The sequence below is a fragment of the Lonchura striata genome, chromosome 26 (genome assembly GCF_050655825.1).
Source record: "Lonchura striata isolate lonStrDom1 chromosome 26, ASM5065582v1, whole genome shotgun sequence".
NCBI classification, from domain to species: Eukaryota; Metazoa; Chordata; class Aves; order Passeriformes; family Estrildidae; genus Lonchura; species Lonchura striata.
This window is the reverse complement of record NC_140728.1, coordinates 4,755,898-4,770,418: the sequence shown is the minus strand read 5'-3', so window position 1 is coordinate 4,770,418 and position 14,521 is coordinate 4,755,898. Positions and strand designations below refer to the sequence as shown.

The 14,521-nt window shown below is 56.3% G+C and overlaps 1 protein-coding gene across 1 annotated transcript; it reads right to left on the bottom strand.

Moving 5' to 3' along the window:
• Window positions 1-1,643: 1,643 nt before the first annotated feature.
• On the bottom strand, window positions 1,644-14,054 carry KLHDC8A (kelch domain containing 8A). Its single transcript, XM_085561248.1, has 8 exons — window positions 13,826-14,054; window positions 10,367-10,433; window positions 9,342-9,742; window positions 6,919-7,083; window positions 5,787-6,002; window positions 4,235-4,336; window positions 3,180-4,038; window positions 1,644-3,141 (listed from the first exon to the last, which is right to left on the bottom strand). Exons 3-7 carry the CDS (start codon window positions 9,715-9,717, stop codon window positions 3,845-3,847), a joined length of 1,053 nt encoding a protein of 350 aa, XP_085417374.1. The 5' UTR covers window positions 9,718-9,742; window positions 10,367-10,433; window positions 13,826-14,054; the 3' UTR covers window positions 1,644-3,141; window positions 3,180-3,844.
• Window positions 14,055-14,521: the final 467 nt, after the last annotated feature.

The window sequence follows — 14,521 nt, the reverse complement described above, 5'->3', positions numbered from 1 at the left end:
GCTTCCCAGAGCTCCATTCCAGCTCTCCAGAGCAGAATTCCCGACGGAAGCTGGAACAGCGCTCACAGCACCCCACACTGGGCTCATTTTGGGAGCTGTCACCACAAAAGGCAGAGCTGACCCCAAAAAGCAGAGATGATCCCCAAAATATTGTCCCCACCAGGCAGGGCCAGCCCAGCCGCGTGTCCCAGGCCCATGGCAAGGTGCAGGAATCATTTTTGCTCTGCCGCCGGATCCTGTGGAGGATGTTCCTTGGGGAAGTTTCCTGTTTGTGCAGACAAAGCCTGCTCGGGGACAATAAATGATGATTGTTGGCAGCAGGGCCAGCTCGGCCCCACGCCTCTGTGTCGGAGCAGCCACCGGGGCTGAAAAGCCTCTCAGTAAACCGCGAGCCTGGGGAGTTCAGGCGAGGACACGGCCGGGGCCACTCCGGGATTTTTTTTTAATTTGTCGCTGGAAAACTCCGAAGGCTCGGCTGGGTTGGGATAAAGGCGTGCGGACACGGAGGGTGCGGGGTCCCTGGGGCCGGCCCAGGGCTTTCTGCAGCTCCCCAGGGACAAACCCAACATTTATCCAGGGAAAGGAGCTCTGCTGCCCTCTCATCCCAAGGGATTCACTGCAGAACTCCGGGAGCTGCAGCAAGACCCAGCCCTGGAGGCATTTTTTGGGCTGGCGCTGGCAGCAGCAGCAGGGACCCTTCGGACCCAAATCCAGCTCTGTCCCAGCTCCTGGGAGATGTTTGGGCTCCACAAGGGCGTCTCTCTGCGGGAATAAGATACTGGAGGAGAGGCGCAGCATCCAAGTTATTTGTTCGTTCTTGGCACCACCTGAAATGGGATTTTAGAGGCGCCCCGGTGCAGCAGCGCCCGGCCAGGGCAGCCCGGGACAGCGGGAGGGCAGCCCGAGGTGCTGCTGCAGCCCAGCTCAGCCCAGGGATGCCATCTGCTGTCCGCAGCTCTGCCACGAGACCCAGCCCAAACCGAACCACCCCGAACCGCTTCAATCCTCAAACCCAGCCCTGCTGTGCCCAAAGCCGCGAGGCTGCGTCCCGCAGGATCCCGTTTCCCAGCAGGAGCATCCCAGGGAAGGGCAGGATGGAGGCGCAGGGTCAGGGCAGGGAGGGGAATGCCGCCCTCACCCTCCCGGTTCCGCACGGATCCATCGCGGGGAAAATCCCCCCGAGCCAGGGGCACGCAGGGCTGGACTCGGCAGCTCCAGGGATGTCCCCGGGATGCTGTGGGGTGATGGGAGCTTGTGGCTCATCCAGAGGCAGAGACCTGGAGCTGCTTTTCCCTCCTCGGGGCTCAGAGCTGCTCCTTCCCCCGTCTCTGGACACCCCCAGCTCTGATTTTGTCACCCCAGTCGCTGTCACCTCGTCCATAAATCCTGCAGCGGGTTCATTCCCAGGACGCGGCTCTGTCCGGGATTTCGGGAGGCAGGAAGGGAAGGATCGGCCGCACAAAGGATCCCTCCTGCCCCCGCTCCAGCTGAACAAAGCTCCGGGCCCGGGAGAGGGGAAGGAGTCCCTGTCTTGTCAGGGGTTTGATATTTTTGGTCCCTTCCAACCCAAATCGTTCCGCGATTCCACGATCCCAGCCTGCCCTGAGCCCCTCTCCCACATTTGCACGCTCACGCCTCCGGGCTCCTCCGTGGGCTTTCCCAAAGCTTTTATTGGGATGACTGCTCCAAGCTGGAATTGCATCCCCACCGCTGGGACAGCCCCCCCAAAAACTGCCTGAGGCCAGAGGAACCGGGGTCACTTTTGCGTCACCGAAGCCACCGCCCCTCCCTGGGGTGACGAGCCAGGCACAGCCCAGGATTGCTCCTTTTGCCCAGGGAAGATCCCAAATCACAAAAGCAGCTAAAAAACGTTGGAAAACCGCAGGATGAGGCCACCCCCACCTGCCACCCAGCAAAGGCAGCGGCTGTGCCAGTCCTGTGCCACCGGCGAGGGGCCAGAGCAGAATTCATCCTCGGGGAGCAGCCCCTGGCCCCAGCTCCTGCCGGAACCCAAATCCCTCCATCCCATTGCAGGTTGGGAGTTTCCTTTGGGAGAAAATCTGGAGAGGGGCAGTCCAGATCTCAGGATGGAGGAGGACACCAGGACACCACCACTGTCCCTGCCTGAGCCACCACTGACCCCTCTGGAGAGTCCCAACGCCTCCCAAGATGTCACCTGCGGCCAGGAGGGCTGCAGGGACACAATTCCCACACAGGGATCTTCAGAGTCCTTCCCACGGGCAGGAGCTGTGGGGAGCAGTTCCTCCAGCTGGGTGTCCCCATGGAGCCGTGGGGAGAAGTTCCTCCAGCTGGGTGTCCCCATGGAGCCGTGGGGAGAAGTTCCTCCAGCTGGGTGTCCCCACGGAGCCGTGGGGAGAAGTTCCTCCAGCTGGGTGTCCCCACGGAGCTGTGACAGCAACGGGAGGGGACCCCTGGCCAGTGTGGGGGTTCCTCATGGACAGCAGTGCCGGGAAGGGAGGCAGCAGAATTCCTGGATGTGGTTCTGGAGGAGCTGCCAGGCCCCTGGAGCAGTTGGATGGGGCTGTCCCAGTCCCGGGAGCTGCCAGCAATGTCCTCAGTGCCACCGCTGGGGACAGCCAGGGGCAGGGACCTGCTCCAGGAGGGATTCTCCTCCAGGGGTTCCAATCAGGAATCTGAGAGGCACAGGGATGTGTTCCCGGTGGGATTGGGTCAGGAATCCGAGAGGCACAGGGATGTGTTCCCGGTGGGATTGGTCAGGAATCAGGGAGGCACAGGGATGTGTTCCCGGTGGGATTGGTCAGGAATCAGGGAGGCACAGGGATCTGTTCCAGGCAAGATTCTCCTCCAGGGGGTTCCATACCCTGTTCCAGGTGGGATTCTCCTCCAGGGGGACTCACATCAGGAATCAGAGAGAACAGGGATCTGTTCCAGGGGTCTCTGGTCTGGAATCTGAGAGGCACAGGGCCCTGTTCCAGATGGGATTCTCCTCCAGGGGGACTCACATCAGGAATCAGAGAGAACAGGGATCTGTTCCAGGGGTCTCTGGTCTGGAATCTGAGAGGCACAGGGCCCTGTTCCAGATGGGATTGGTCAGGAATCCGAGAGGCACAGGGCCCTGTTCCAGGTGGGATTGGTCAGGAATCCGAGAGGCACAGGGCCCTGTTCCAGGTGGGATTGGTCAGGAATCCGAGAGGCACAGGGCCCTGTTCCCGGTGGGATGTGTTCCCGGTGGGACTGGTCAGGAATCCGAGAGGCACAGAGCCCTGTTCCCGGTGGGACTGGTCAGGAATCTGAGAGGCACAGGACCCTGTTCCCGGTGGGACTGGTCAGGAATCCGAGAGGCACAGAGCCCTGTTCCTGGTGGGATTGGTCAGGAATCCGAGAGGCACAGGGCCCTGTTCCCGGTGGGATGTGTTCCCGGTGGGATTGGTCAGGAATCCGAGAGGCACAGGGCCCTGTTCCAGGTGGGATCTGTTCCCGGTGGGACTGGTCAGGAATCCGAGAGGCACAGGACCCTGTTCCCGGTGGGATTGGTCAGGAATCCGAGAGGCACAGGGCCCTGTTCCAGGTGGGATGTGTTCCCGGTGGGATTGGTCAGGAATCTGAGAGGCACAGGACCCTGTTCCAGGTGGGATTGGTCAGGAATCCGAGAGGCACAGCGCCCTGTTCCCGGTGGGATTGGTCAGGAATCCGAGAGGCACAGGACCCTGTTCCAGGTGGGATCTGTTCCCGGTGGGATTGGTCAGGAATCCGAGAGGCACAGGACCCTGTTCCAGGTGGGATGTGTTCCCAGTGGGATTGGTCAGGAATCCGAGAGGCACAGGGCCCTGTTCCCGGTGGGATGTGTTCCCAGTGGGATTGGTCAGGAATCCGAGAGGCACAGCGCCTCCACGGCCGTGCTGAGCCCCTGGCTGACGCCGCCCACGGCCAGCAGACAGTCCCGCAGGGCGATGCTGGAGCAGGCGCAGCGCGGGGTGGGCATGGGGGGGAGGCTCTCCCACTTGTTCTTCTCGGGGTGGAAAGCCTCTGCCGACTCCAGCACAGTCGGCTGATTCCCTGGAAGCACAAAAGGAGGCGCTGGATGATCTGGGAAGCAGCATCGAGCTTCTCTTGGCTGCTTTGTACCCCATCCCCTTACGGGGTTTGTTTTTCCCTCCCACCAGCCAGCACTGGGATTTCTCCCTTTCTTTTTTTTGGGATGACAATAATTCCCACACCTTTTTAAAGGGTTCCCAGAGTCCCAGAGCCTCACCCAGGCCCCCAGCCACGACAACTCTGCCTCGCAGGTAGCCGGCCACGAAGTCTGCTCGCCTTTTCTTCAGGTAGCAGGAGCGCTCCATCTTCATCCACCCACCTGGAGGGACAGGACACGCTGGGTTTTGTGGGATCACCCCCTCCTGGAGCAGCCTCCACCTCCCGGAGCCCCTGCTCGTGAAGGGCAGTGTGGCTGCTGCACCTCGGGGTGATAAAACCCCATGGAATGCGTCGGGTTTGGCCCCAGCTCGGTGCTGGATCCAGCTGCCTCGGGATCGAGGTTTTCCCGTTCCACTTGGTGATCCTGGCTGGAAATCATCCTCTAAGCTGAGCTCAAGGCAGCAGGAAGGATGGCAGAGCCTCAAAAACAGCCCTGTGGGCTCCAAACCCCAAACCCAGCCCTGTGTGTCCCCAAAACCCAAACCCAGCCTTGTGTGACACCAAATGTCCCCATCCCCAGCTCTGAGACCCCAAACCCAACCCTGAGACCCCAAACCCAACCCTGAGACCCCAAATCCAGCCCTTTGTGTCCCAAAACCCAAACCCATCCCTCTGTGACCCCAAATCCAGCCCTGTGTGTCCCCAAACCCCAAATCCAGCTCTGTGTGTCCCCAAAACCCAAAACCAGCCCTGTGTGTCCCCAAAACCCAAAACCAGCCCTGTGTGTACCAAAACCCCAGACACAGCACTGTGTGACACCAAATGTCCCCAGCCCCAGCTCTGTGCCCCCAAACCCAGCCCTGAGACCCCAGATCCAGCCCTGTGTGTCCCCAAACCCAGCCCCATGTGTCCCCAACCCCCAGACCCAGCCCTGTGTGTTCTCAAATGTCCCCAAACCCATCCCTGTGTGTCCCCAAACCCATCCCAGTGTCTCCAGTCCCATCCCCGTGTCCCCAAACCCATCCCAGTGTCCCCAGTCCCATCCCAGTGTCCCCAGTCCCATCCCTGTGTCCCCAATCCCATCCCTGTGTCCCCAGTCCCATCCCCATGTCCCCAGTCCCATCCCTGTGTCCCCAAACCCATCCCCGTGTCCCCAAACCTATCCCCGTGTCCCCAGTCCCATCCCCGTGTCCCCAGTCCCATCCCTGTGTCCCCAAACCCATCCCCCTGTCCCCAAACCCATCCCCATGTCCCCAATCCCATCCCTGTGTCCCCAGTCCCATCCCCATGTCCCCAATCCCATCCCTGTGTCCCCAGTCCCATCCCCGTGTCCCCAGTCCCATCCCTGTGTCCCCAAACCCATCCCAGTGTCCCCAGTCCCATCCCCATGTCCCCAGTCCCATCCCTGTGTCCCCAGTCCCATCCCCGTGTCCCCAAACCCATCCCCGTGTCCCCAAACCTATCCCCGTGTCCCCAGTCCCATCCCCGTGTCCCCAAACCCATCCCTGTGTCCCCAAACCCACCCCTGTGTGTCCCCAAATCCATCCCTGTGTCCCCAAACCCATCCCCCTGTCCCCAAACCCATCCCTGTGTGTCCCCAAACCCATCCCCGTATCCCCAAACCCATCCCCGTGTCCCCAAGCCCCTCGGGAAGGGCCGGGGGCTCCCACCTTGCTCCAGGTCGAACACGTCCACGGTCCTCATGAACTTGGGCTGCCGGTAGAGCCGGCCCTGGCGCAGCCCCCCGAGGCTGAAGAGCTTCTCCTCGGTGGGCACGAAGCTGGAGAAGGCTCTTTTGTTGGGAATGTTGGGGAACTTGGTCCAGGAGCGCGTGTCCGTGTCGAAAACCTCGAAGGCGTTGACGGCGTACTTGGATTGCCTTCCCCCTGGAAGGAGAGGGAATTCCAGAATTCCAGCTCAGGGATGGAGCAGCCTTGGGAATGCTGAGCTGGAGCAGAGACTGGGCAGAGCTCAGGAATCCCAGTGCTCGGATCCCAGTTATCCCAGTGCCGGGGATCCCAGTTATCCCAGTGCCGGGGATCCCAGTTATCCCAGTGCTCGGATCCCAGTTATCCCAGTGACTGGATCCCAGTTATCCCAGTCCTTGGGATCCCAGTAATCCCAATGATTGGATCCCAGTTATCCTAGTGCCGGCGATCCCAGTTATCCCAGTGACTGGGTCCCAGATATCCCAGTGCTGGTGATCCCAGTTATCCCAGTCTTGGGGATCCCATTAATCCCAGAGCCAGGGATCCCAGTTATTCCAGTGCTTGGATCCCAGTTATCCCAGTGACAAGGATTCCAGTTATCCCATTGCCGGGGATCCCAGTTATCTGAGCACTCAGATCCCAGTTATCCCAGTGCTTGGATCCCAGTAATCCCAGTGATTGGATCCCAGTTATTTCAGTCCTGGGGATCCCATTAATCCCAGAGCCAGGGATCCCAGTTATCCCAGTGCCGGGGATCCCAGTTATCCCAGAGCCAGGCATGAAGGAGGAAGAGGAGGAGAAAGAGGAGAAGGAAGAAAAAAGAAGGTGAAGGAAAAGATGCAAAAGGAAGGAAAAGGGAAAAAAAACTAATGAGAGGGAAGGAGAAGGAAGAAAAAAGAACAAAAATAAAGAAAAAGGAAAGAGAGGGAAGAAAAAGGAAGGGAAAGGAAGGGAAAGGAAGGGAAATGAAGAAAAAGGAAGGAAAATGAAGGAGAAGAAAGAAAAAGGGAAGGAAAAGGAAAGGGAAGGAGAAGAAGGGGAAGGAAGGAGAAGGAAGGAGAAAGAAGAGCGGAGGAGGAGGGCTGGTCCTTACCCAGCACGTAGATCTTGGTGCCCCTCAGGACGGACGTGGCCGCGTAGCGGGGGGTGGGCATGGCAGCCAGGGACACCCAGATGTCCTTGAGCACGTCGTAGTGCTGCAGGAAATTGTGGGGCCGCAGGTCCGAGCCCATCCCGCCCGCTGCGTACACCCTGTAATCTGGGCAAAAAAAAAAAAAAAAATCCCAAAAATCCCATACAATTATTATAGGAAAGCTCCAGAAATCCATCCCACCCTGCAAAAAAAAAAATTGCACAAAACCGCTTTGGGTGAGAACCAGAAATCCCCCTCCCCTGCAAAACAATCCACTCAAGGACCCGAATTTGCTGTAAACCCACAAGAAATTTGGATCTGAGCCCGCGGGGCTCAGAGCTGTCCAAAACTCCCCCAGGGAGCAGCAGAGCCAGGGCTGGTGACAAACGCGGGGGTGGTGGCTCTGTCTGTGCTTCCAACCTCCCGAGGAGCATCTCAGGAGGGTGGGAGGTGACAAACGCACGAGCCCCAACTCCTGGAAGCACAGGAGAAGTTTTGGAGGCGAACAAAGCGACCCTGGAGTGCTGCCCGGAGAGATTTTGTGCCCAAGCACAGAATCAAAGCCAGGAAAAACCTCCAAGCTCATCAAGCCCAACCTTTAATCACCTGTGGGAACCCAGGGCACCGGGAATATTTCTGTGTCTGCCCCGGAGTGTCCCGACTCCCAGGAAACACTGACTGATCCTCGCTCATGGAGAAAAATTCCAAACCCTCAAAATAAACTAGAAACCACAAAAGTGTGAAATAGATTGTAGAGATTGTAGTGTAGCATGTCACATGGGTGAGAAATTGAGGTTTTAGGATTTTTAGGATGCTATAGATGGGTTCAAGGTGGAGGATATAAAATGTTGTCTCAAGTTCATTTCTTCTCTCTTCTTCCTCTTTCTTCTTGGGTTTGGGTGGTGTCTTGTAATTGGGTAGAAAAATCCACATTGCGGGTCTTTAGGGGTCGGTTGTTGGGGTAGAAAGGGAAATAATTTAGGTGTCATATCTTAATTGGGTAGCTTAGTTTTGATTAGACTTAAAAAGCCTTGTAACAGGAGATTTTTAGCCATTTTCGTGCTGTTTTTCCTGCACCCAGAGTCTGGTGCAGACGGCGTGCTGAAGTTTTGATAAGATATCAATAAACAGAAGGTGAAGACCCAAAAAGTCCAATGTGCATCTCCTTTTCCTGACACAGAACTGCTCCAGGAGGGTCTCCCCTGCCAGGGGAGCCCTCTGGGAGTTGCCCAACTTGGGGCCTTCAAACTCACAATCACCAATTTATCAACCAGATCCCTGAATCCCCAATGCGGGGCTCCAGGTGGCTCTTCAAAATGCTGTTTATTGTATTATATATCATGTGTATTATTATATATTGTATAGATATTATATACATATTATATAGATTGTTATAAATTGGATTCTAGAAGATTTTGCTGCAGTCTGTGGGTGACAGAGCCACACCTGCAGCTGTCAGCTCCAGCTGCAGACAAACCTGAGCACCCTTTAGTTTTGGTCACGTTGTTATCCATTTCTTGGCCCCACGTTGGGTCCCTCCCTGGGGGTTCCCCTGCTGGGGAAACCCTCCTGGAGCGGCTCTGTGTCAGGAAAAGGAGACCCATGAGAATTTTGGGGCTTCAGCTTCTTGTTTATTGCTATCTTATCTAAAGTTTTGCACGCCGTCTATAGCAGACTCTGCAAGAAGTCAAAAAACAGCTGTGGCTTCGATTTTAGCCCGTGGAAAAAACTGTCAGTTTTGTATAAGGAATTCCAAACCACAAGGGTTTGAGTGGTGTGGTAGTTGAGTTAACACAGGGTGGAAAAGTAGAAATTTGGGGATTTTAGAATGAGGATCAATGGGGTACAAGATGGAGGGATTTGGGCGTGTCCTGACCTTCTTGTCCTCCTTGTCTTGGTGTGATGGTGACACTTTTCTATTGGTTTAAGGCAGAGATTCACAGTCTAACACGGGTGATGGGAATAGATAATAAATTGTAAACACAGACATGTAGTTTTGAGTCTATAAGGTGGGAGCTGCCCGAGGCTCGGGGCAGAATGGCATGGTGGACTTGCTGGGCAGAGCTCAGCAGGTCAGAGAAAGAATGTTTAGATAAGGAGAAATAAACAACCTTGGAAGCGCAATCGGAGCATTCCAGACTCCTTTGGCTGCGGGACAAGGAGGCAAAGACTCTCCAGAATCTTGGGGTCATCCTGACCTTCAGCACCCCAAGACATCGACACAACTTTTTAGGGGTCTTCCCATCAGGAGGATCCTCGGGGAAGATCTATTATCATTCCTCTACATCCAAACTTGCTTCCATCTCTATTCCTCCTCAGGTTCCACACTCAGAGAGCTTCCAGTGAAACCTCCGTGCCAAACTTCCCCCTTCCCCAAGACTCGCCTTTGGCCGTCACCGAGATGCCCATGGCCGCCTCCCGCAGCGAGCTGCGCTTCCTCCAGCGCCCCTCGTCCGTGTTGTACATCTCCACCACCTTCAGCGGCAGCTGGTCGGCGCCCACGCCGCCGATCACCATGATCCTCTTGCCCAGCACGGTCACGGCCACGCCGGCCCTGGCCGTGGGCATGGCGGGCAGCGATGCCCACTGGTCGGCCTCGGGCGAGTAGACCTCGAAGGAGTCCACGGGGACGCCGTTGTCGTCACAGCCGCCCACGGCGAAGACTTGCCCGCCCGCCTCCACCAGCGTGGAGTAAACCCTGCGGCTGGGCAACGGCGCCAGCGACTTCCACTGGAAGTCCTTGGTGCTGGGCAGCTCCATGGTGGCCGCCGGGAAGGGGTTTATGCTGGAAAAGAGAATTCCGGGATCAATGAGGGTGGAAAAGTTCTCCAGGATCGGCCAAGCTGTGCCTGATTGCTGCGCTGAGCACCCAGTGTCACATCCAGGAATTGTCTGGACACCTCCAAACCCCCCTGGCAGCCCCTTCCAACCCTTCCCATGAGGAAATTCCTGCTGGTGTCCAACCTGAGCCTCCCCAGCACAGCCTGAGGCCGTTCCCTCTCCTCCTGTCCCTGTTCCCTGGGATGAGATCCCAAATCCCCCCGGCTGTCCCCTCCTGTCAGGAGTTGTGCAGAGCCAGAAATTCCCCCTGAGCCTCCTTTGCTCCAGGCTGAGCCCCTTCCCAGCTCCCTCAGGATTCTCCAAACCCTTCCCAGCTCCCTCAGGATTCCACAAACCCTTCCCAGCTCCCTCAAGATTCTCCAAACCCTTCCCAGCTCCCTCAGGATTCCACAAACCCTTTCCCAGACTGGTTCAGTCCCCTGGATATGCTCCAGCCCCAAAATGTTCCTCCTGAACTGAGGGAAAATCTCAGAGCGCAAACCCCACCCTGCCAGGAGCAGAGCAGGACCAGAGCACCCCTGCCACTGTCCCCTGTCCCCTGTGGCACCCCCGAGCACCCCTGTGCCACCTTTCAGCGCCTCTCCATCAATCCTGCGGCTCCGGAGCCGCCTCAGCAGCTCACGCAGAGACCAAGCCTAAAAATAAAACAAAACAAAAAGAGATGAGAAAATAAATTAAAAAAAAGAAAGGGGGGAAAAAACCCCACCCAAAACCAACCCCAACCAGGCGAGAAGGTTGGAGTCAGTTTGTCCTGCTGCTCCCCAGGTGACATTCAAACCGGGCCTCTGCTCCTTCCACACCCATTTTCTGCCGGCTGGGGAACTTCTCCTCCTCACATCCTCAATTCCTCCTCCGGACCTTCCTCCCATCCTCAATTCCTCCTCCGGACCCTCCTCACATCCTCAATTCCTCCTCCCGACCTTCCTCACATCCTCCCCCTGAGGGATGCGGACCCCAGCTCTGAAATCCCTGGGGGAGAGGTCTCCGTCTCCTCTCACGGTCATTAAGAGCGATGAAAATGAGCTTAATTAGCGTGGGAGGACGGAGAGAGGGTGAAGGGAGAGGGAGAAAAGCAACGCTGGCAGGAAAATCCCTTCCCATCCAACTCCATAAAATCCGATTAGTCCGAGCAGGGCTGTTTGTTTTTATTATTATTTATCTTCCCAAATGAACGTTCAGAAGTGCGCTCGACATCATTTATTACATGAGGAATTAATAAAGGAAATGAGAAGAAATAGAAATAGAAATAGAAATAGAAATAGAAATAGAAATAGAAATAGAAATAGAAATAGAAAAAAATAAAATAAAAATAAAAATAAAAATAAAAATAAAAATAAAAATAAAAATAAAAATAAAAATAAACAAATGAGAAACCCTCCAGCCGCAGGGCCTGGCGTGGGGCCATCCACAATTCCCGGTGCAATTCCCGGTGCAATTCCCGGCTCCGCGGGGACAAAGGGACACAAAGCCACGATGAAAAAGCAGCAGCGGCACATCAAGCCACGCTTCCCACCCTCCCAGAATCCAAGGAAAAAGCAGCAGCCCAGCGCAGAGCCCGCGGCTGCTCTGCCCTCCCGAGCAGCATCCCCGGGATTTGTCCCGGCAGCGCCGGGGTTCTGCTCCCGCGGGGGATGGGTTTTTCTTTCCAGGTGAATTTTCATGGACAAATTCAGCTTGAGCTGGTTAATTAGCAAAGCAGAGCCGGCTCCTTTTTCCAGCTGCTTGATGGATTCGCGTCCAGGCATTCCTGACCTCTGTTCCTTCAAATCCAAAGTGCTGGGATGAGACCCAAGCAGAGCCACTCCAGCGCCTGCCAGCAGCAGAACCCGGCTGGGCCAGGCAATTTCTCCATCCAAAGCCCAGGAATAATTGCCTAAAATGGCCTAAAAATTCCTTTCCGACATCGCAGCACGCTGAGAGGGATGAAGATTTCTTCAGGTAGATCCTCCATGGGAAGAACGGAGCAAAAAGCCGGGAATTCTGCTGGAATGCAAAGCTCTGCCTGAATTCAGCTGCCTTGGCGCACAGAGAACCTGCTCCTCTTCCCTCCCGTGCTATTTCAAGGAAATCAAGGTCAGGCTCACACGCTGAATTCCTGAATTCCACGCCTTCCCCTCCGGCTCTCCAAAAATCACCTGGATTTCACCGGGAAGCGACGGCAGCGCCGCGCTGGGAGCTGGCAGCGCGTCCTGCGGCCACATTCCCCTCCCAGGCCCAGGGAATTATCGAATTATCGCTTCATCCTCCCACACTAATTGACATTGGAAATCCAAAGAAAGGAAATTGCTTTTCCACCAGCGGAGATGGGGCCGAGCCCTCTCCGCTCCTTATCCCTGCAGGATGAAATTCCTTGGTTGGAGAAACCCTCCAGGGTTTTTTCCAAGTGGATTTGGAGCGTGGATGGGCAGGGACAGCCCCGGAGAGGGGGTCAGAGACCTCTCCCTGGATATTCCCTCCAAGGAAGACCCATCCTTCGTTTTGGAGGATTCGTGGCATTTATGGATCCGCAATAATTTGGGATTTATCAGAGCCAGGCGGGTGAGATTCCAAGGGATTCATGGGATGAACAGGGAGAGATGTCAGAGCAGCTCCTTTCCCTTCTCATCTCTCTTCTCTCCAGGATTTGGAAGTTTTGCTGCTCCAGGGTCGAAATTCCAAGGGGTTGGACCCCAAATCTCCTCCTCCCATTTGGGAACGGGACAGAGGCGGGATGATCCTCACAGCCCCAAAACTCCACCTGCCACCAGAGCGGGTCAAACCCAGCCAGCCCCTCCTCAGTGGGGCAGAGAAATCCATCGGGAAAACTCCGGGAAAAAGATCCTTCCTCTCCCCCGTGTCCCGAGGGAAAAGGGGCTGGGAAGAGCCGGGCTCTGGTGCCTTTGCTCCAACCCCGGCAGCTGGGAATGAAAGGAACACGCTTGGAATTGTCAGCCGGGAATTCCTGACCTCCCCGGCTCAGCTCCCTCGCCATAGTAACAACCACCAGGAAAATCACAACAACAACAACCAAACCTCACCGGCTCCCCGCCCCTGCCTGGAAATAAAAAACGGCAAAAAGAGCGAAAATCATTGGAATTAGATTTCATCGTGCCGAGCAGAGCAGCGCTCTGAGCATCCTTTGGGATGCGGGAGGGGCTGGGGCCTCCCCCTTCCCCCCTTCCCCCATCCCGGGATCCGCTCCAGCCTCCTCCTGCCAGCTGCGCTTTCCCGACCGGGGGGAGAGGCGTTGTGGATGGAAATATTCCCCAGCAGGAATGGCAGGGCTGTCACAGCTCCGGGACAGTGACAAAAGCTGCTTCGTTTTTTTTGAAAGAGCCCAAATCAACATTTTTTTTTAAATCCTGAGTGGGCGGAAAAATCAGCAGAACAAGGTGAGGTTGGCTCATGTCACAGTCGTGCTCAAGAGTCTTAATTTAATTTAAATCATGGGATTTGATTTCATTCAAGAGCAAGGACCCACCTGCAAGAGGAAAGGGTCTCACTTCCCCACCCAGCTCCCAGCAGGATCCTGGATCCCTCCCCTCGTCCCCAAAAAAGCTCTCTGTGCCCCACCAGCTGCTCTCCTGCAAACACAGAGAGGCTTTTCCAAGCCCTGCAGCCTCCCAGGTTGTGTTTCCAGAGCTCCTTTTCCTCTTTATTCCGGCCGCAGAGGGAACGGGAAGAGCTCGGGCCAGATCACAGCTGGGAGAGGTCACGGCAACCCCATCCCTGCCGGGCCTGGTCTGGGAGAAAAGCTGGGAAAATGGGATTGGGGATGCTGGGAGGAGAAAAGCTGAAAATACGGGATTTTGCGGGGGGAAAGTATGGGAAAACCCCATCCTTTTTCACAAAAAGTAAGGCGGAAAAAAAATCATCTTTCCCCACCCAATTTTTCGAAGGTGAAAACAAACTCCAAGCTTTGTGTGTGGCTGTTCCTGAAAAGCCTGGGAGGACACGGGGACACAAAGCATCCCCCAGAAATGACCTCCAGTGAGGAATTCCCTCCTTCCCTCTCTCTCTTTTCCCAGGATTTCTGGGGAATACTCACAGCTCCGGAGCCGCCGCGCCAGGTGGAGCATGGCTGGAAATGCTCCGGATTTTCCCAAATCCTCCGAGCATCCCTTTCCTCCCACTCCCCGCCGGGCTGCGAGCGGCGCCGGGAGCAGCTGGGACTGGGAATTGCTGCGTGGGAAGAGGGGAAAATATAAAAAAAAATTAAAAAAATCCCAGTAAATCCAGCGGCGCCGCTGTTCCCCCTCTGGAAGATGTAGGACACTGAGGGCGGGGAGGGTTTCCCCAGCTGGGCTCCTCCTCGGGGCTGTGCGTGCGAATTCCCGGCGTTCCCGATCCATCCCTGAGCCTTTTATGGCTCGCCACGCTCGCAAAGGATGTTCTGGAACCGCGGCGCTCCCCCCGCTCCTCGCCCGAAAATTCCCGGGGAATTTTGGTAAAAATCGGGAAAGCCGGAGCTGAGAGGAGGCAGAGAGCCTCTGGGAAGGGATGGGAGGATCCCGGGGATCATCCAGGAAAGAGCCCATCCCATGGATGTCACCCCAAAATGGGGGAAACGGGCGCGGCAAGGGCGGCTGGAGCAGCAGAACCCCAAAATTTCTCTCCCTGCACCCCACAAGCTCGGAGGAGCGGGATGTTGGAGCCTCTGGAGCCAATTCCCAAAATTCTGATCCTGCACCCCACGAGAAGCTCAGAGGAGCGGGAAGTTGGAGCTCTTGGAACCGATTCCCAA